This window comes from Talpa europaea (genome assembly GCF_964194135.1).
Source record: "Talpa europaea genome assembly, chromosome: 1".
NCBI classification, from domain to species: Eukaryota; Metazoa; Chordata; class Mammalia; order Eulipotyphla; family Talpidae; genus Talpa; species Talpa europaea.
This window is the reverse complement of record NC_140073.1, coordinates 62582542-62603041: the sequence shown is the minus strand read 5'-3', so window position 1 is coordinate 62603041 and position 20500 is coordinate 62582542. Positions and strand designations below refer to the sequence as shown.

Sequence of the window (20500 nt, the reverse complement as noted above, 5' to 3'; positions counted from 1 at the left end):
AGATGGGCCCCTCTTCAGGGCCCTGTGGGCCCCAGCTTCCCCTCACCTTCTTGAAGCTATACTCGCCAGACCAGACGCCATGGATGACTTGGCGGTAAATGAGGTTAGTGCTGATGGGGTCCTCCTGGGAGTCATGCCAGGGCGTGAAGAACTCCTTCCGGAAGTACATACGCCAGGGTGACTGGCGCTCATTCTCGCTCCTCTCCCGGGTCAGCTGCTCGCACTGGGCTATGGCGTCCATCACGTGGTCACGCCCATTGCCCAGGGACCAGAACTGAGGGCAGAATGGGGACAGCGAGGGTGAGCGACTTCTGTGTGCCAGGCCCCGCGGGGACGCCTGCATTCAGCACAGGCGTGTGCGGGGCTGTGCTTGGCTACCAGCTCTGGGCTCCTGGAGGACAGGATCCCAGGTGGGCGCCTGAGGCCCTCCTTGCTTGTGCCTCCTTAGCAGGGAGATCGTCACTGGGGTCTTAACACTTTGGCAGGCTGGCGGGCATGTGTCTGGAGCTGAGGCTGCAGGAATTGGAGTGATGGCATCTGTATAGGTGAGGATGCAGGGTTCAGGCGGGGCTGTGCTGCCTGGACCCTCATATCTGTGGCGTAGGAGTATGCAGCTCCCTGCGTGGGGGTTTGAAAATGTGTGAGGGCCATGTTGATGTCTGTGGGTGGGCTGTCCAGCCAAAGCAGCTGACTGACAGGGGGTGCGGATGACTTTTGGGGACTGAGGTGTCAGGCTGTCTGGCAATGAGACATTTCTCTGTGCGTGTGCGTGTGTGTCTGTGTTTGGCTGCTGGGAGGGTGGGCAGTGTCCAGGCTGGCATGGTGCTTGAGCCATCTGGGTGTGTGATGGTATGGCAGGTGGGTGATTCAGGGGACACCTGGCCAGTACCTTGTTATACACGGTAACCTGGAGGGAAAAGCCCAGGTAGTCTCTGAGGCCCTGCTTGCGGGCAATCTGCAGGCAGACTTCCCGAGACGTAGAGGCGGAGTCCACCATGATGGTCAGGGTCTCTCCAGTGAGCAAGAAGACATGGATTGGGATGTGCTTCTTGGACTTGACAGCCTGGGCACAGACAAAGACTCAGGTCCTCGGCCCCGGAAGCTCCCGAGTTCAGTTGCCTGCCCTGGAGCATCTGCAACCCTGGGGCTGGAGGTGGGCCAAGCATTCCCTCCTCTCCCCAACCAGTGGGGCTCACAGGGCATTCTGAGGGAGTGGAGGAGCCCGGAGGACATGCTAGGTGACAGGACAAAAGAAGGGGAATCTGGCATCATCCCACCTCTCCTGGCCCTGCTGGTCCCTACCTGCAACTCTGGCCAGGTGGGGGGCTCTGTGCGCACCCCGTTGGTACAGGTGCGTCTCAGACGCTCAGCACAGAAGGGGCCATAGGCAGCTGGCCCTTGATCAATGAAGTTCAGCAGGTACTGGTGGGTGCGGAAGGAAGAGGTAGGAAGATACTTAGACTGGAGAATACATTGTTTACTTCCCAGACACATTCTTAAAAGTAGAATACTAATTTTAACTATGTGGGTGATGGATATGTTAACTAATATATAAAATATGTTAACTAATATATAAAATCACTAAGTTACACACCTTAAACTTAATGCTATGGATCAATTATATGTCAAAAAAGCTAGAAAAATTTAAAAATAAAAATGATAATATTCATGTTGGCACAGGAATGTTAAGATGGGTGTTCTGAGACATCCTATGAAGGCCATAAACTGGCATACTTCTGAGGGGAAATTTGATAGTATATTTCAATAGTGCATAGTTAAAAATGTACATATTCTTTGACCCAATAATTCAAATTTATCCTAAAGGTAAAGTATCATTACATATTTTTCATCACAGTCATGCTTATGGTCATGAGCAGCTGCAAGATGAACCCTAAATGAACTTAAGAAGCCGGCCTGGGGAAGTTTATGCCGTGACAAGACACTTATGGAGGTAAGTGAGAAATGCAGGAGTTTCAATGTTCAAAATGTGTTTGACAAAACTGTGTTGACCATCTTGTCTCACATAGAGAATCTGCAAGGGGCTGCAGTCTGGGAGGGCTTCCTGGTGTCAGGAGTAGCCCCAGAGTTCAGCCTGATGCTTTCTGCTGCCCTGAAGGAGCACCAGAGAGCTGAGGCTGTTTTCTGTGTGATCCCAAGTGTGACACTAGGACACCACAACAGACCAGAAATTTTAACAGAAATTACCTCTGGGTAACATTTCATTTTCTTTTTATACGTTCTGCATTTCCTGCATATTTTATAATCAGAACCAAAGGGTCTGCTAAGGCAGAGGAGATTGGGCCTCCACACTTGGATGCCCTTATAACACCCCACCTCCAATTACAACTCTAAGGACAGGGGTATAGTCAGTCTCCATTCTTTGTCCATTCCCTGGACACCTTTTGTTTTTTGAATGCACATTTCATTTCATCTACCATCTCTCTTTCTCCTCAGAAGAGCCATCCTGTGCTCGAGTCCAAGCGAAAGGTCCTCTGCAGGAAGGAGCTAGGTCCTTTGCTCTATTTATAGACAGGGGAACCGAGGCTCAGTGAAATGCAGCGGCCTCTGCCCATGCTGGCCTGTAGGAGGCCTGGGCCATGACCAGGATTTCCCAGACCTGCTCTAGGACCCAGAGTCTACCATTCTGCAGTGTAACCTACCCCCTTGAGATCTATCCCAAACCCTCACACCTTCATGAATCTCTCTGACGGCGGGAAGCAGCCCAGGCAGAGGCTGAGCAGGATCCAGCCACGGGCCAGGCTGCTCTGTTTGAAGTTCTCCGAGAGCTGCTTGCAGATCTGGCAGTAAATCTCATCCCTGAAAGACAAAGGCCACTGGGATCAGGCTGTTGCTGGCTGTGGTGGGGAAAATGGACAGAAAGCTTGGCACGTGGCTCCTTCTGCACCATTGGGTGGGACATGTCTGCAAGGTCTCAAGCACTGGGACCTTTCAAGCTTCCTCACCTCCCTTTGCCTTTGCTGGCCTCTCCCGCCACATCCCTGGCTTGCCCTGGATCCTGCCACCTCCTGGGACTGTGCCACCCCCACTGTCTTTCCAGGGTGTGTGCACCCATTCCTTCAGCTCTTGTTTCCTATCTCATCAAGGCCTCAGTCTTCATCCTTTCCATTAGTCATCTCTCTCCCTGGGCCTTTGCCACATCCCTCAGCCACTCTGCACATGGCCCTTGTGCTCTAGCTGCCTGAGCTTCCAGATGTCAGGCATCCAGGGGTCTCCAGCAGCAGCCCTACCCTCAATAGCCTAGTTCTTTGTATGACTTGATCTGCTCCTTCTATAACAGAGAGGAGAGTGGGGATGACATGGGACAACCCCTCAACTCCTCACCTCTTGATCTGTTCCACTCCCATAGGCTCAGAAGCCTCTTGGGGAGGGAGCTTTCCTGGATCCTTCCTGCTGACTCAGGGCTCTGCTGTCCTAAAAAAGTGTCCCAGAGTCCCTCCAACCTCACAATCTTGAGGCCAGCATCTTTCCCCTAATACCTAGTGGGGACTACTACTACTAACCAACTCTCCCAGGAGGGAAAAAACCTTGATTCATTGCATTTGCCAGTTTCCGTGGTGTGAATATTCCCACTAATGCTCATTTCAAATTACTACTATGATGTGCCTGAACACAGAGCTGGGATGGGAAGTGCACCACCTGCTCCCGGGGACTGGCAATCAGCTCTGGCATGCCTCACCTTTCTGTATCTCTATAGGCACCACCATATCTGGAAATCTGAGAGTCACCCTAGATTCCTCCCATCAGCCACTGTGTCCTGTCATATGTCTCCTGGATGTGTCTGTCCTCTGTCCCTTCCTCTTCAATCCTGCTTCCTGGACCACCCCAGCTCTCTCTCTGGATCTCTGTAGTGGCCATCTCCTGACCTTCCACCCTTAGGAGCCACCCCTCCCTATTATTACCAGGAAGAACTTTCTGGAAGTTATGTATGATCGTGAAAGTCTCTTGCTTAAAACTTCTCCCCGCTGTTCTTAGAACTGAATTCAACTTCCACGACCCAGTGGTGATGAGCCCCTGGGAAGTCCAGATCCTTAGGTTGTTTGAGGTCTCTGTGATGCTGTTCACCCTCCCTCTCTTCTGTCTGGCGAATGTCCTTCCTCATTCTTACCCCACCTAACCCAGGAGGGCATTGTGACTTTTTCTTCTTGGTGTCTCCACTGGGCTCTGAGAGGACCCCATCTTAGCAGAAGCAGCTATTGAGTGTCTGCAGCTCTCATGCTTCCCATCTAAAGAGCAAAACTCCTTGAGTGCAGACATGTGCCACCTTCCTCTCTGCACCCCTAGGTGTGCCGGTTCTTAATAATTATTTATTGAATATGTGACTGGATGTGCAATGGGACATTTCCTTTGTCTCAGAATTTGGCGGAAACCCCAAAACCAGCATTCTAAAGAGATACTTTCCCACAGGATTTGCTAAAAGATGGCAGAACTAGTCTGGCTGTGATTCCATCTCCAGCATAAGGGAAGATGAGAAATTTGAAAGGTGATTCCTGAAAAGGACTTCATAGGAATAGAGAAATCATTTACCCATCATAGAAGATTGGGGGGACCCCAGAAGGGTTGTGAGTAAGGGTCAGGATGTCTGCCAGAGACAAAACTTACCTCAATCCCCTTCTGAGGCATGCCAAGCCCCAGAAACTGATTGGTCCATCTCAGGTACTAGAATGAACCCTGGTAAGATCATTCTTTTTTTTTTTTTTTTGAAGATTGATTGATTGATTGATTTATACATACATACATACAAGCACTGGGTACAGTCAGAAGCGTGGGAGGGCGAGAGAATTCACTGATCCAGAGCAGGGAGCAGAGCAGGAAGAAGGACCGAAGTACACTGCTGAGGGGAGCAGCGGGCGTCAGGAGAGGTCTGCGCGCCATGTAGGACCCTCCTCCGGTGGCCGGGGAGCAGCCGGGGATCGAACTGGTGCTGCAGAGGCTGTGGGCAGCCTTGCAACCCAGCGCTCAACTGCTGCGCCACCGGGGAGGCCCTGGTAAGATCATTCTTGAAAGTGCTTGACTTGTGTCCCTTGGACTTGGGGGTCTCCAGGAACAAAGATACTAGCACATATGTCCCCCTGGAGATCATGGGTAAGATGGAGAGAGACCAGCCGGGAGCTGGAAATTACACTTATGCTACCTGGTGGAGCAGGCATGGATGAGCAGCCTATTGACCAAGAGGATGCAATGGGAGGAGTTGGGCTTCAGGTATCTTAATGGGACCTTGTATATCATTCCAGAAGATCCCAGCAGGACGAGACTGTGGTATGTTCCTAATGCTTATTAAGGGCTAGAGGTTTCAGGGATTCTTGAGGGACTTTCGAGGGATTGGCAGCCCCTGTTGGAGAGCCGCACTGAGTGGAAGTGCTTAAGGAGGCATCTGAAGAACCCACAGTGAAGCCCACTTGGGCACAGTTTTTACATGTCTGCCACACTGGAGGGTTTGGCGGCCGGTGAGTTCATCCATGAGACAAAACCAACGGAACCAACTAAATTAGAAGAGCTGCTAGGTCCATATCGTGCAGGTAGTTAGTGTTTGGGTAGAAATCCTGGCTTGAAGAACCAGAGGTAGAATTTAGGGTACCGATAGTTGAAAATGAGAAGGGAAATCCTGGAATGAAGAGAACCTGAAGAGGAGTCCTAAATTTGCCTATAAAATATACCTAAACTGGGCCTCCCTGGTGGTGCAGCGGGTTGAGCACAGCGCTGTGAAGCTGCCTGCAGCCTCCGCAGCGTGGGTTTGATTCCCGGCCCGCCAGGGAGATGCCCACATGGCACAGCAGACTGTGCCTGTTCTGTTCCCAGCTCTGTCTCTGGTGAATCCTCTCACCCTCCTGCACCTCTGGCCTGTACCCCAGCTATTGTAGAAATAAAAAATAAATATTAATATATATACATTTATATAAAAATTTATATAAAATTATATATTTATATATAAAATTTTATAAATCTATATTTTATATTTATATAAAAATTTTATGATATATATACACACACACACACCCCTAAACCTCTGCCTGACCCCTGAGGTACACATGGGACAGACTCTAGGCAGCCCAGCATAGCCGAAATAACTAAAGAGGCATTCTAGGTGCTGCTTATTAGAGGGAGAAAGAGTTTTCTTGTCCGAAGAAAAAGTCCACATTCTTTGAAATAATGTAACAGAATCCATTGTCTCTATTCATCCTCACTGTAGGATACAACCCTGAAGTACTGGACTTATGAGGAAATGACAGTCAAGTACTGGATATGTGAGGAAACAGGAAAACATGACCATTCTCAACAGCAAAGACAGTCAATAGACACTGACCCCGAGATGACCCAGATACTAAACTTAATAGAAGAGATTTAAAAATTACTGCACCTAGGCTCAAGGTAACTATGGTCTCGGTGAATAAATGAATGAATAGGGAATCTTGGCAGAGAAATAGAAACAATAAAAAAATTAAGTAAAAAGTCTAAAACTGAAACTTATCATATTTGAAATAAAATATCATAGGATGGGTATAACAGCAGAATGGGGAAAAATTAATAGACATCATTCAATTTAAAGAATGGAGGGAAAAACATTCTTGGGACCTGACAAGGACAATATCAAAAGTCTTACGTAGGGTTTAATTAGAGTTCAAAGGAGAAAGGTGGGGAGGAAGAGTGAGGGAGAGAGAGAGAGAGAGAGAGAGAGAGAGAGGATATGAAGTTGGAAAAATATCTGAAGAAATAATGGCCAACAAGTCCCCAAATTTGATTAAAAATAATTTCAAATATGCAAACCCCTAAAATGTAGTAGTTTGTCCCTGAAAGCAATAGATACAGTTCTTAAAATTTGTATACTTATAAAGCAAATTGTCCCTAAAACAAAACACATACAAACACAAAACTGGTTCATTTCCAAGGCACTGCTTAATGAAAGCTTATTATAAAATGAATCACCAGTTCATAATCAGTCCTTTTTCTTAAAACCCATGGGTTTTAAGGCTGGGCAAACAGAGAAGAACCCTTGACACTTATGAGGTCTTCTGTGGTGAAACCCGGCCTGCTGCTCCGGGGCAGGGTGCAGGTAGGGAGTGGGTGTCTCATGGGGTGCAGAAGAAGAGACTGAGCCACAGGCTGAGAACAGTTGAGGGGCCGAAGGTCTGGGTGCGGGTGAGGTGGGAGTGGGACTGACCTGAGGCTGGGTCGCAGGATGGCGTAGCCCACAATGAAGTGCAGCTTCTCCAGGTTGGACATGGGCCGGTCTGCAATGGGACCGTCTGACTCAAACGCCTCCTCGCCAATATTCAGCTGGCTGGTCACCTGAGATCAAGGGTGGCATCAGGACAGCCATGAGGCTCCCATTTGCAAAGGAGAAAACCGGGTGCCCAGGAAGGAAATAAGGACCCAGAACCCCTCAGTAGGTGGGCGGTGAGGTCTCCTTGTCCTGGGCTCACCTGGCCGGTGATCCGGGAGGACCGCTTCAGCTTCATGGAGGAGATGGACTTGGTCCCTCTGTGGCTGGACCTCTGTGGATGGGGACAGTTCCCAAAGGAGGATGAGCTGGGCAACACATTCATGAGGCTGACCCGACGGTCACCTGGGGGGCAAGTGTCCATCTGACCCAGCCATTTTCTGGTTCTGCACCACGCAGTGCCCCGCCTTGGTGGAGCTTTGCAATACTTAGATCACCTCATAGCATTATACGTGTACATGATTGCAGGGTGAGGAGATGAGCAAGGGTAGGTGCTCAGTCTGTAACCAGCCCCAGGAGGGGCCCAGGACCCTTCTGATTCTCTTCTATACCTCTGGCCCAGAACGCCTTCTAAGGGAAGGCTAGATCTGAACCCAGGTGCCAAGGACAGTAAAAATTTGGTGGAACAATTGAAATACACCCTGCCCACTGCAAAAGGGGGAGCTCTGAGAACAAGGCCGGGTAAGCAGGGGCTTGGCCCCAGCCACGAGGATCTGTTGGTCTCCTTAGGCAGAAGTTGCATCTTATTAAGATGTGACATGAGAGGTTGTTAAAATGAGAGCTCGGTGTGGGTCTGGGCTTAGGTGGGGATCAGCCCGGGCCCCGTGGGGCACCAGCTTCTGGTTGGGGTACATTGGTTTTCTGCACAGGAGCCAAATATGAAACACATTAGCTATCAAGTGAGGGTAGGCAGGGCTGACTCGACTCACTGCTCCTGTGTGGGGCCTGCAGTGGGTGTTTAATAAACACGTCCAGGCCAACTGGAGATGTGGCTCTGGGTAGTCACGCTCTTCCCTATGCTCGCCCACCAGAAGTACAGGGTGGCTGGACAGCTTCCCAGGCTTGCTCCCCTGGTGCTGGTCTCCAGGGTGGCCCCCACCCCTGACAATCTTGCCCACGAGGGCATGTTCTGTGACCAGTATGTATGGCAGCTTCCAGCTGGTTTTCTGTGTGGGAATATGAGAAGGCTCATATGGGCAGGTCCCATGGGAGGAAGTGAGGCTTCCTGGCCACAGCCATGTGAGGGGTCCCTGGAAGAGGGCCCATGGCAGCGCAGTTGAGAGTTTGACTGTGGTCCCAGGAGAGGCCTTGGGTCAGAGCTGCCCAACTGTGTTGCTCCTGACCCTCAGAGATTGCCTGAGATAATAAATGTGTGCTATTTCAAGTGGCTGATTTTTGGAGGAAATTTGTTAGGCAGTGATAGAGAGCAAAACTCTGCGGAACCCACAGCCTGGGAGCAGACTGCCGGGGCTCGTGCTGCTTCCATGTAATTCCTGGCTCCGGAATCTGGAGCTGTGGTGTCCTGAGCCTTCCCTGCAGTGAGTCAGTACACAGCACCCCTCAGGGGTGTGCCCACACAGGGTGTTCAGGCCAGCTCTGGCCCTCAGCTGCTGGGGGTCCAAGTGCACGTCTACTGTGGAATTCCTGTAGACTGTTCCTGGAGAGTACCACTAGGGTTTCACCGTGAAAGCGGGGTCTTAAGGAGGATGTCTGACTAAAAATGGATGTGAATTAACCTTCAACAGCAGGGCAGGGTAGAAAATGGGTTGAAAACTGGGTGCAAAGTCAGCAGACTGGATGACAAAGCCCAGTTCTATCAAACACATTCACTGTGATTTGGGAGCAAGTCATTTCACTTCTCAGGTTCTTGAGCTCAAAGAAATAACAACCCCTACCTTGTAGGACTGGCTCACCCTGTAGCTGAGGCACGAGAAGGGACTGGCACAGGGCAGGTTGTCAGTCAAAACAGCATGTTGTTGTTATTATTATTGTTTAGGCATTTGAATCCTGTTCAAGTCAAGCCCAATATTCAGTGCCTGGAGGCCCAGCTCCATTAGCAAGGGTATAATTCAAAAAGTTCTGGGTGGAATGCCTGCCCTGTGAGTTCCTCACTGTGTTCCAAGACTGAACGCCTGGGCGCCCTGGCGCAGACCAGGTTTAGAGCGTGACAACTTATTTCACGTCTTCCCTTCCCTTCAGGGCCAGCCTTCCCAGGGCCTGGACCTGATGGATGCCTGAGGGGTGTCTGCCCTCCCCCTGCTGCACCTGTGCAGATCCACTGTGCTTCTGAGGCTGGGCACCCCTGTCCTGGCCCACGGCATTGTGGATCTGCTGGGTCTTGGAGCTGCTGTGCAGGTTGTTTTTGGCAAAGAGTACTGGCTCTGGAAGGTCTCCCATGAACCTCAGGATGATGGTCCACACGGCTAGGGCAGCCTGGGGAAATGGAGACAGAGAGCCTGGCTGGATGCAGCTTGTGTGGACATGGGGACCACAGTGACCCCACCCCATTCCCTCTGAACCACAGTGCAGATCTGGGGGTGCCTGCACCCCTAGGGAGCACAGAACCCCTGGTACCGAGCAGTCATCGTCGTTCTCATGGTAGAGCAGCGGGTAGCGCAGGGGCTGCCGGATGTGTGTGTGGCTGGCTGACTTCTGGAAGTAGGTGGCAGCAAACTTGGGGAAGGTGTACTCAGCCAGACCATCTACATCCTCCTCCAGGCTCTCAAATTCTTCCATCATGGGGACCGTGTCCAGGTCAACCTCGGGCAGCTTCAAGGTTTTTGCTTCTAGATCCTGGTCACCAGACAGATGGAGGGACAAGGGTCAGCTGTCTTTCTGGATGCTGCCGGGAGAGGCTGTGCATCTCTGGGGGCCAAGGAGCACCAAGAAGGGCCTATATGGTTATCTACCAGATGCAGAAGCCCCTAGCTATTTCCCCTTGTGCTGGAGACCACACCCTAAGTGGGACCCCTCCTCCCCAAGGCTGCTGTGAAGGTACCAACCACTTGACAGTGCGCTCTCAGGCCCCCGGCCTGCACACACAGACTCTTCAGACATCCCCTGCCCCCGCCCACTTGCTAGCTTTTGTTCAGAAGGTTAAGAAGGTGATCCCAATTAGCTCTCCTGCACAGAGGGTGTGTTTGCAGGGGTGTGTGGAGGCATGAGCATTTGGGGGTTAGGGGAGGGTGCCTAGATCTTTGGATCTCGGAATGCCCACTGGGGTGTAGTAAGAATCAACAAAAGGACAGTTCTGGGGAGCTTCTCCCCTCCTGCCTTTCCCCCTCTTGCCTTTCCTCCCGCCCTTTGAACTGCCCCTCAGATAACACTTCCTCCTGCCAGCTCCTAAGTTCTCCATATCAGGCCCCAGGTCACATTCTGCAAGCAGCAAACTCCCCCTAAGGTGCTCTGTGAGACTCCTCTCAAATGGAAAATGCTGTGTAACTGGAAGCCCATATTAAAGGGTCCGGGAAGTCTTTTAGGCAAGAAACCTTAATTTGAAAGAGCTTAATCACAGAAAATCCATGCTCCTCTTTTCTTTGCATGCCCACCTGGCTTCTCAGTGAGCACGGGGATTGACTGAGGTCAGGGCCTGGGACGGACTCTCCCATCCCCCAAACTTTAGAAGCTTGAAGGACAGAGCCTGTCTTACCTTGAAGGTCGGTGGTGAGGTCTGGCCCTCCTGCCCACCCATCATGGAAGGGAGGAAGCCGAACACTTTCTCCACCATCTCCGTGTCGTTGATGGTGTCGTAGATTGATTTGCGCTTTCTGGGTGGGGAACTTTGGCTTTTTGGCTCCTTGGCTGAGATGACCAGTGGCCCCTGCACACATACCCCAAAGGGCAAAAGTGACCCACAGGCCCAGCTGGGGCAGGCCCCTCACAGAAGCCAAATATATGTCCTCCTGCCATTTGTCCAAATCAATAAATTTTCCTTGAAAATCCCAGATTTTAATAGCTTGTGATTGGAGATCAACCCGCCTGGGCTTTTCATTTCCCAGTAGAGAATCAGAGGTCCAGAGAGGGACCACACAGGCCCTGAGGTACCACCTTGAACCCCCAAGAACTCCAGAACTGCGAAACCACTGCTCAGCCTTACCCCGTCCCTCACCCTGAGGGGCACCAGGACTCTGCCAGGAGTGGTTCCTGGACCTGTGCTAACTGGTGCACGGTGAGCCTGGCCTGGGCCTGCTGGGGTCACGCGGGCCCCGGAGCATGCTGCTGTAGCTGAGGGCCTCTTACCTTCTTGCCCCAGCTCATGTGCTACTCATTTGCTCAGCGGACCCAATTTTCCTCTATGGACCGGAGGTAAACATCATCCTTGTCCCTTTCCTTTATCTTAGTTCCCAAATGAGGCTGTTTTGAGGAATGGGGTTGTGTCTTATGTGTTCCCTGAAGGACTTAACTTCGTGCAAGGATGAAATTTCAAATTGCAGGGATATGTATCCGGGTACAGGTTCCCTGCTCCCTGCTCTTCAGCCTTGCTCATCCAGAAGGCTGATATTTATCTGTCTTTGAGCTGTCATTGCCACAGTTCATGACCAGGCATCTTTTGTCTCCATGGAACTGTGCCCTTCCATTGTTCATCTGGCCCTGGTTTCCTCTGCCTTCTATGGGACTGTCTGGCCTTGCTGGGAAATTGTCCCTGAGGCTAAAGAGAGGAGACCCAGAGCTTGATTTCCAAGTTCCAGGTCCAGGTCTGTCCTGCTGAAAGGACAGATCCCTCTGCTACACCTGGGAGCTCCCACGTGAGGACCGAAGCGGCATGTTGGTCTGCTGTAGCAATAACTGTGGACAGGGAGGGAAAGGAATGTCTAGTGGGATTTCATATTGCTGCTCACTCTTCCTGCTTGTCCTTCTCCCATGGGCCCCAGCCAGTCCCCACCTGCCCAAGACAGCAGTAACCACCTACATTAGCTTTCTGCCGCTGGAAGTTCTGCCGGGCAGCCATGCCCCTGGTGTGTGCTTGGATCACCACCAGTGCCCTCCTTTTGGCCTGAACTTGTTGGCGCACCAGGTAGCCCCTGCACAGGGCCTGCAGGTGAACCATTTTCTGCCGCATGACCTGGTACTGCTTGGCCAGCAGGTGACTCCGGGCAATGGCCTGAAGACGCTGAAAACCTAAGAGGATCTGTGGAGCAAGAGCAAAATGTACTCACTGGGAGGTGACAGGCACAGAGCACAGAGCAGGCCTGCCCCGGTGCAGGGTGGGGGTAAGGGGAGGCAGAGAGCCAGAGAGCCAGAGAGCCAGAGGCATGTCGTACTCCCCAGGAGATCACATAACTCAGCTTATAGTTATCTGTTTTTTAGCAAAGGGTCTGGTACTAAAATTTTATGCACCCAGCACAAGCATATTGGGTTATTACCTGTACAGCACTTAGGACAGAGCCTAGCATGCAAATAAGTGCTAAATACACATTTGTTACATGGCATAAACAAAAAAGCAACCTCCCCAGGGCCAGGGACACAGATTTGGTTTGGATGTGAAATGGGTGATGGGATTCCAGAGGCCTTGCTTTTCACACCTGCCAGCCAAGGCCAGCTAACTTGTCAGGAGCTGGCATACCTGGTTGGTGGCCTGTGCTCAGCTCTGTCAAGCAAATATTTCAGGGATCTTTGAAACAAAGATGAAATGGTAAACTGACGAGCAAACACTTTTGTACGGCGGATGTCTCAGCCATGGCAGGCCCTGAAGCCTCTGGATGAGTCTAGTTGGCTTGTCAGACAACAGCACAGGATGCTGGTGCCGGTGTGGGGTCAGGCTCCATCACTGGTTAGGAAGCCGCACAGATCTGCATCCAAACTCTATTCTACTGCTTACTAACTGCATCTTTTTGGGAAAACTAATCAATCTTTTTATGTCACCTCAGTTCCTTGATGTAGAGGGTTGGCTTAATCAGAAATAAAATGATACACACAAACCAGGGGGCCCCAAGCAGCTTTCCATCCCATCAGCATGGATGGGCTTGGAGTCACTCCTGCCCATGTGACCCGGAGGCTGTGATAAAGGCCATCGGTCAGTTGGGCCCCACAGGGCAAGGGTAAGGCTGCTTCACTTCCTTTATTGAGAAACTGCTCAGCAGCATTGCCTGTGGTAAAAGAATGTTAGGAAGAAGGGCTTAACATAGAAGAATAAATCCATTGACTTATTTTGTTGCCTGCCAATTGGGAAAAGACAGCCATTATCTATTTTTGGAGCAGGGCACCTCAGTCTAACTCTGGAGCTACTCCAAATGCCGCTGAGGAACTCCAAAGCTCTCAAATGAGGTGCCCTGAGAAGACAGTGTGCATGGTGCTGGGGTCTGGCCTCTGGGGCTTGCCTTCTAGAGTTCTGCTCCCGGCTCCAGTGCCCACACTCATAACAACAAATCCACACCTCTGTTCTTTGGGGGACAGGCATCCACTGCTCCTGCAGGTGCAGTGTCTCAAGTGAGCTCTCTTACCATCTTGAAGTTCCGCCTGTGGTAGTAGCCTCTCCACCAGGCCTGGAGGGCCAGGGCTGCCTGCCTCTGCCTCAGGTAGTCCTTCCTAGAAGGGAGGTGCAAGTCAGAGGTGTGTAAAACCTTTGGGGGACAAACTGATTTTGAAGGGAAGAGTGATAATGAAACATCAGGAAGGATGAATACATAGGGTATTTCAGTTTTAGAAATCTTTAGGGGGCCTCCCCTGGTGGTGCAGTGGTTGAGCACTGGGCTGCAAAGCTGCCCACAGCCTCTGCAGCACCGGTTCGATCCCTGGCTGCTGGCGAGGGTCCCAAAAGGCGTGGCAGACCTCTCCTGCTGCGCCCGCTGCTCCCCTCAGCAGTGTATTTCGTCAGTCTGCCTGTTCTGTTGCCCGCTCTGGTTCTGGTGAATTCTCTCACCCTCCCATGCTTCTGACTGTACCCAGTGCTTGTATAAATAAATAAATAATCTTTTTTTTTTTTAAAAAGAAAGAAATCTTTATGGACTGAAGACAGGTACGTTGGGGATCTAAAAATCTACTGCTAATACTCAGGTTTTGACATTCCAGCCTTTAGAGTAGTAAGAAAAATTTTCCCCATTCCTCCCAAAGATCTATGAAGGGATAAAACCTGTTTCCAACTTTTTAGTCCTGGTAGACTAGATTAAAAAGCATAACTGTCTATAAGAAGCTCACTTAAAATACGGTGAGATGGGATAGGTTGAAAGTAAATGGATGGAAAATGTATATCATGTAAAGAATTACCAAAATAAAACAGGGTTGGCTATATTAATATCAGATCAAGTAGACTTTAGAGCAAAGAAAATAACCAGAGAGGGACATTTTGTGATGATAAGAGGGTAAATCCACTGAGAAGTGCACCCTGAAGTTTTACGCACTGGAGTTGAAAAATATGTGAAACAAAAACTGATAGAAATGAAATGAACAATAAGCAAATATATACTTATAGTTGGATACTTCAAACCTTACCCCCTCAATAAATGCTAGAACAACTAGACAAAAATCAGCAAGAATATAGAATTCAACCAATAGGACCCAATTGACATTTTTAGAGCACTCCTTCCAACAATAGCAGAATATTTGTTCATTTCAAGTACCCTTACAACACGATATTACATATTCTCAACCATTAAAGAAACATCACCCTATTTAAAAGAATTTTAATTCACACAGAATGTCTCTGACTACAATGGAATGAAATGGGAAACCAATAACAGGTAGATAACAGAAAAGTCTCCAAAGACTTGGAAACTAAACAACATATGTCCAAAATAATCTATGGACCAATGAGGAAGTATCAAAGGAAGATATGAAAAATGAACGGAATAAAAATGTATACAATATATAAAAATAAGAGACAGAGTTAAAGCAGTGCCGAGAGGAGATTTATAGCATTTTACTTTAGAATAGAAGAAAGAATTTGACTTAATCATCTAAGTTCCTACCTCAAGCATCCAGAAAAAGAAGAGTAAAATATATCTGAAGTTGGAAAAGGAAGGAAATAATAAAAAAAGAGGAGAAACCAATGCAATTGAAACAGTTAAAAAAAAAAGTCAATGAAACTAAAAGCTGATTTTTTAAAAAAAATAAATGATATTGACAAACATTTAGCAAAACTGACAAAGAAAAAAGACACAAATTTCTGATGTCAGGAATGACACAGGGGATATCACTACAGATGCTGGAGACATCCAAATGATAATGGAATTCTAGGAACAATTCTACACATATATATTTGACAACTCAGATGAAATGGACCAATTCCTCAAAAATCACAAATTTCCACAACCCAAAATGAATAGATATTTCTATTAAGGTATTTATAAATTAAAATATCTCTGTATAGAAGTCTCCAGGCCCAGATGGTTCTCTTGGAGATTTCTACCAAACATTTAAAAATTCAAACATGAATTCTATGCAATCTCTTCCAGAACAGATGAAAACACTTCATAATTCATTTTATGAAGCCAGCATTTTTCTGATACCCAAACTAGACAGAGAAACAAAAAGAAGAAAATCACATCTCATGAATATAGATGCAAAAATTTTTACAAAATACTAGCAATTAGCATCCAGCAATATATAAAAAGAATTATACATGATGACCAAGTGGGATTTACCCTAGGGATGCAAGGCTGGTTCAATATTCAAAAACTCAATCAACATAATCCATCATGTTATAGGCTAAAGAAGAAAAATCGCATAATCATATTAACTGGTGGAAAAAGTTTTTTTGAACAAGATCCAACACCCATTTATAATTAAAACTCCCAGAAAACTAGGAATATAGGAAACTTCCTCAACTTGAGAAAGAATGTCTATAAAACCTGTAGCCATCATTATGCATAATGGTTAAAAACTGAAAGCTTTTTCCTAAAATATGGAACAAAGCAAAAATGGCTCTTTTCACCATTCATAATAAAGTCATGCATCACTTAATGACAGGGATACATTCTGAAAAATACATTGGTAGTCAATTTTGCCGTTGTGCAGATGACACAGAGTGTTATTACCCAACCCAAGTGGTATAGCCTTTTACACACCTAGGCTATATGATACAGCCTACTGGGAACACCATCATATACGTGGTCCATTGTTCACCAAGATGCCAGTGCTATGGACAGGGAAAGAAAATAAAAAACATACAGATGGGAAAGAAAGAAATAAAAGTGATATTAATTGCAGACAGAATTAAACTGTCCCTAATTTATATGTATGATTATCTACATAGGAAATTCTTTTTTTTTTTTTTTTTAAGATTTATTTATTTTTCTACAAGAGCTGGGATACAGGTGAGAGGCACCGGAGGGTGAGAGGATTCACCAGAGACAGAGCGGGGAACAGAACAGGCAGACTGACAAAATACACTGCTGAGGGGAGCAGCAGGTGAGACAGGAGAGGTCTGCCGTGCCATGTGGGTTTCTCCCTGGTCGGCCGGGGATCGAACTCATGCTGCAGAGGTTGCGGACAGCCCCGCAGTGATGCGCTCAACCCGCCGCGCCACCGGGGAGGCCCCTACATGGGAAATTCTAAGAAATTTATAGCAAGTGAGTTCAGCAAGGCCTTGGGTACAAAGTCAACATATACAAATCAATCATATCTTTGTGTACTAATGACATTCTTTGTGACATTCTTTGGCAATGAATGCCAATGCCAAAAATAAAAATACAGTACTTTTTACAACCTTTCAAAAAAAGCTAACAAACCAATCTAGGTATAAATCCAACATGTACAGAACTTGGATAATGAAAACTATAAAGCCTTGATGAAAGAAATCAAAGGAAATCTAAATAAATGGAATTTATGAAGTGGAAGACTCCAATGGTAGAGAAGTCAATTCTCCTCAAATTCATAGATGACAAAATTCCTATCAAAATCCTAGCAAAAAAGTTTTGTAGCTATAGACAAAATTATTCTTAAAACACATTGGAAAGGCCAAGGACCAAGAAGAATTAAAACAATTTTGAAAAAGGAAAAGGTAGGAGGAATGTCCACACAGCTTCAAGACATTCTGTAACTACAATCAACAAGACAGTGGTGTTGCATTGGCAGATGGACAGACACACAGATCACTGGAACAGAGGACACACAGATCAGTGGTAAAGAATATAGAATGCATAAATAGATCCACAGATACACCTAACTTATTTTTGGCAAAGGCTCATTGAAGAAAGCACAGACTTTCCAATGAATGATGCTGGAGCAACATTCACAGGGAAAAGGTTTTAAAATAAGCTTGACCTGTCTTACACTTTATATAAAAATGAACTCAAAATGAAAATGGATTATAGACCTAATTATAAAATGTAAATAAGAGAAAATCCTTGGGTTTAAAATTCTTAGACTTAAAATCAAAAGTGTAATTTATAAAATTGTAATTCATCAAGATTAAAGACGTTTGCTCTCTGTAAAGACCCTCTGAAGAGGTCAAAATGATCAATTATAGACTGGGAGAAGATATTTACAAACCACATATCCAACAAGGGACTCATATTTTAGAATATTTAAAGAAAGCTCAAAATTCAGCAAGGATTCTAATTAAAAAATAGGCAAACAACAGGCGAAGACATTTTACAAAAGAGGATATACACGGGTGACAAACAAGCACATGAAAAGATACCATTATACACCTGTCAAAATGACTAAAATGAAAAAATTGGGAGAACATGAAATGCTGGAGGAAATGCCGACAAGCCCCTTGGCTTCTGCACTGCTAGTAAGAATGTAAGATGGTAAAGCCACTCTGAAAATACCATTCCATGAAAATGTAAGTATTCCATGTCCTAACCATTGCACTCCTGGGCATTTATTCTGGAGAAATGACAGCTATGTTCACACAACCCACACACAAATGTTCAAAGTGCTTTATGGCAAAGAGCCTACACTGAAAACAGCCTAGATGGCCTCTAACTCGTGAGCGATTAAACAACTTGTGGCGCATTCCATCCACACTATGGAACGCTACTCAGCAAGAAAAAGGAACAAAATAGTGATGCAGGTGAGAATGTGCATAAATCACCAGAGAATTATGCTGACTGGGAAAAAGTCAATCCCTGAGGCTACAGGACAAGCAGGCATGTGGGCTGGGAGGGGCTTGGGGCAGGGCAGGCACCTGTATTTGTAGCCCCTCAGGACTCTCTGGATGTTGATGGCTGCCTGGTCCAGGGCCTGGCTCCTCTGAATCTCCAGCAGCGTGTCCTCGTTGTCCTGGGGCAGACAGAGCTCACCATGCAGTTGCCTCCCACCACTCCACATCCCGGAGCCTGGGCTGTCTCCCAGCCAGTGTCTATCAGACTTTTCCCACGTGTCTGGGCAAGTGGGGGAAGGGGCCTTCAAATTGACCCTGGTGTATGTGACTCAGAGATACACGCTGCCCCGACACATCTCCCAGCCTCAGGGAAGGCACTTCCCTCTTAAGTTCTGCTTTCCTGTTGGTTCAACCTGGCCAGTTTCACTTCCGCTCTGGGTAAGAGGCACAAGAGGGGGGACATTTCCCTGAAGTTGTGTTTTATTTGCCAAAATGCACCTGGAAGGTACATACAACCGGCTACAGACTCACGCTTGTTTCCCTCAGCCTCTGAGTGGGACTCAAAGTGCACGATGATGAGCAGTGGCCATTCAGGATGCTGCCTCGCCTGCTCTGGTCCTTCCTGGGCCTGTGTGCCCTGGGCCTGCCCTCTTGGCCCGTGCAAGACGGCTCGCACTTCCAGAACAGAGCAGCACTGCCCTTTGGTGAGTGCTGGGGAGAGCCTGGGGGCTCGGGGCCCTTCCTGCTTCCGTTAGTCTTGCACCAAGTGACCATCGAGCCTCTTCATATGCCTAGGAGGCCTCCGGGGACAGAGGTGGGCGAGACCCGACGGTGGCCTTGAAGAGCAGCCTGCCTCAAGCACCCGCCCACACTCATCCTGCCCTCTATACCTCTACCTTCTTCCCTCTAGTTCCTGGGACGTGCTGGACTTCCCAGACGTCTACCGGCTTCCAGTCTCACTTCTCTCAAAAGAATCTGAAGTCCCTCCACTTCTTCCTTCCTATCTCAGCTGTGAGACCTGGCACGGCCTGACGAATCATGGACGGATGGACAGAGGGACAGACTGAAGAGCTAGTGCTAGGAGGTTGCTCTGAAGACAGATGAGACATGTGGGAAGGCTCTTTGGGGGAAAGATGGGAGAATGGAGGGTTCAGCATCGTGTGGACAGTGTGGGGCACTTGGGTGGGCTGGCCCTGATCTTCCTTTCTTCCCCTCCTCTCATTTTGCTCAGACGCCCAGGTTTACAAGGCTAGGTGACTTGGAGGTCACCCTAACAGCGGCTCTTTGAACCCACTGGCAATCCTGGGAAAGGTCTGAAGGTCACAAGGGCACCTCTGTGTGACCCAGACCCCCCTATAAGCTGAGGGGTGCTGAGGGGTGCAGAGGAAGGTGGAAGGTGGGTGATAGTGTTGCCTGTACAAAGACCAGAGCTTGTGGGAGGCGAGGGGGCGTCAGCACTGATTCCTGCCGCTCAGGTTCTCCTGCTTGTGAAGGAGCAGAACTTCCCTAGGTGAGACGACGCCACCTCCGGGGGCCGTGGCACCCGCAGGTAGAGGCCTGCTCTCAGGTGCAACTGGAGCTGCCCTGAACTTCCAGCTGCTACCTGGTGGCTTAGAGACAGCCCTTCCTCGTCCTCAGGCCTTGCCCTGGACACCCTGTCTGGGAAGCCCCTGGACTTCCATAGGCTGGGCATGTTCCCCTTGCCCCTCCCACCTCGCATGTTCTTCTGCAACAGGAGTGCGTGGGGCGGGGGTGAGCTGCAGTGAGGGCAGGGCCTAGCATGGATGGCTCAGGGTGGCCACCAATTGGCAGGACCGGCCTCCAGGGCTCTGCAGGCAGCAGACTGGTCTTGGGGTCTCACCTTCAGGAAAATTTTAGTCTTTCCCATTTTCCAGTTTTTGTCTATCTTCAGCCACATTTCAGCGATGCGCAGGCTCATCTGGCGGAACTTGTCCCGCAGCTGTTAAGGAGAAACAGGAGCCGCTTGGAGGAGCAGGGGCCCCGGGCTGGAGGCTGAGGGCGCCTCCTCTGGGTTTCCCACAGACCTGAGGTTCCCTCCTCCTCCAGGGTCCCCGCCAGGATGCTGGGTCAAGACGGCACAGGGCAACTCAGGTCAAAGGGGGGCTAAGGGGAGGCCAACCCTGGCTAAGGGCCACCTCTCTCTCGAGGTCTGGGGCCTCCGAGCGGTGGTTAGACACCTGGGCGGACGAAACCTCAGGGCGGCCGAGTGTGGGAGGAGAAAGAGGAAGGACTTGCTGCCCCCAGAGAGCGCATTA

General features: G+C 48.8%; 1 protein-coding gene across 1 annotated transcript in view; it reads right to left on the bottom strand.

Moving 5' to 3' along the window:
• The window catches only part of MYO7B (myosin VIIB), a gene marked incomplete at both ends in the record, with an annotated part of 69979 nt that overhangs the window by 13766 nt on the left and 35713 nt on the right, over positions 1–20500 (bottom strand). The window contains 13 exons of the mRNA XM_084253090.1: positions 47–274; positions 890–1063; positions 1303–1422; positions 2691–2817; positions 7178–7305; positions 7440–7511; positions 9503–9670; positions 9812–10030; positions 10887–11057; positions 12147–12365; positions 13678–13762; positions 18309–18403; positions 20086–20184. Coding sequence (XP_084109216.1) covers positions 47–274; positions 890–1063; positions 1303–1422; positions 2691–2817; positions 7178–7305; positions 7440–7511; positions 9503–9670; positions 9812–10030; positions 10887–11057; positions 12147–12365; positions 13678–13762; positions 18309–18403; positions 20086–20184 — 1905 coding nt within the window. The remainder of the gene's footprint in view (positions 1–46; positions 275–889; positions 1064–1302; positions 1423–2690; positions 2818–7177; positions 7306–7439; positions 7512–9502; positions 9671–9811; positions 10031–10886; positions 11058–12146; positions 12366–13677; positions 13763–18308; positions 18404–20085; positions 20185–20500) is intronic.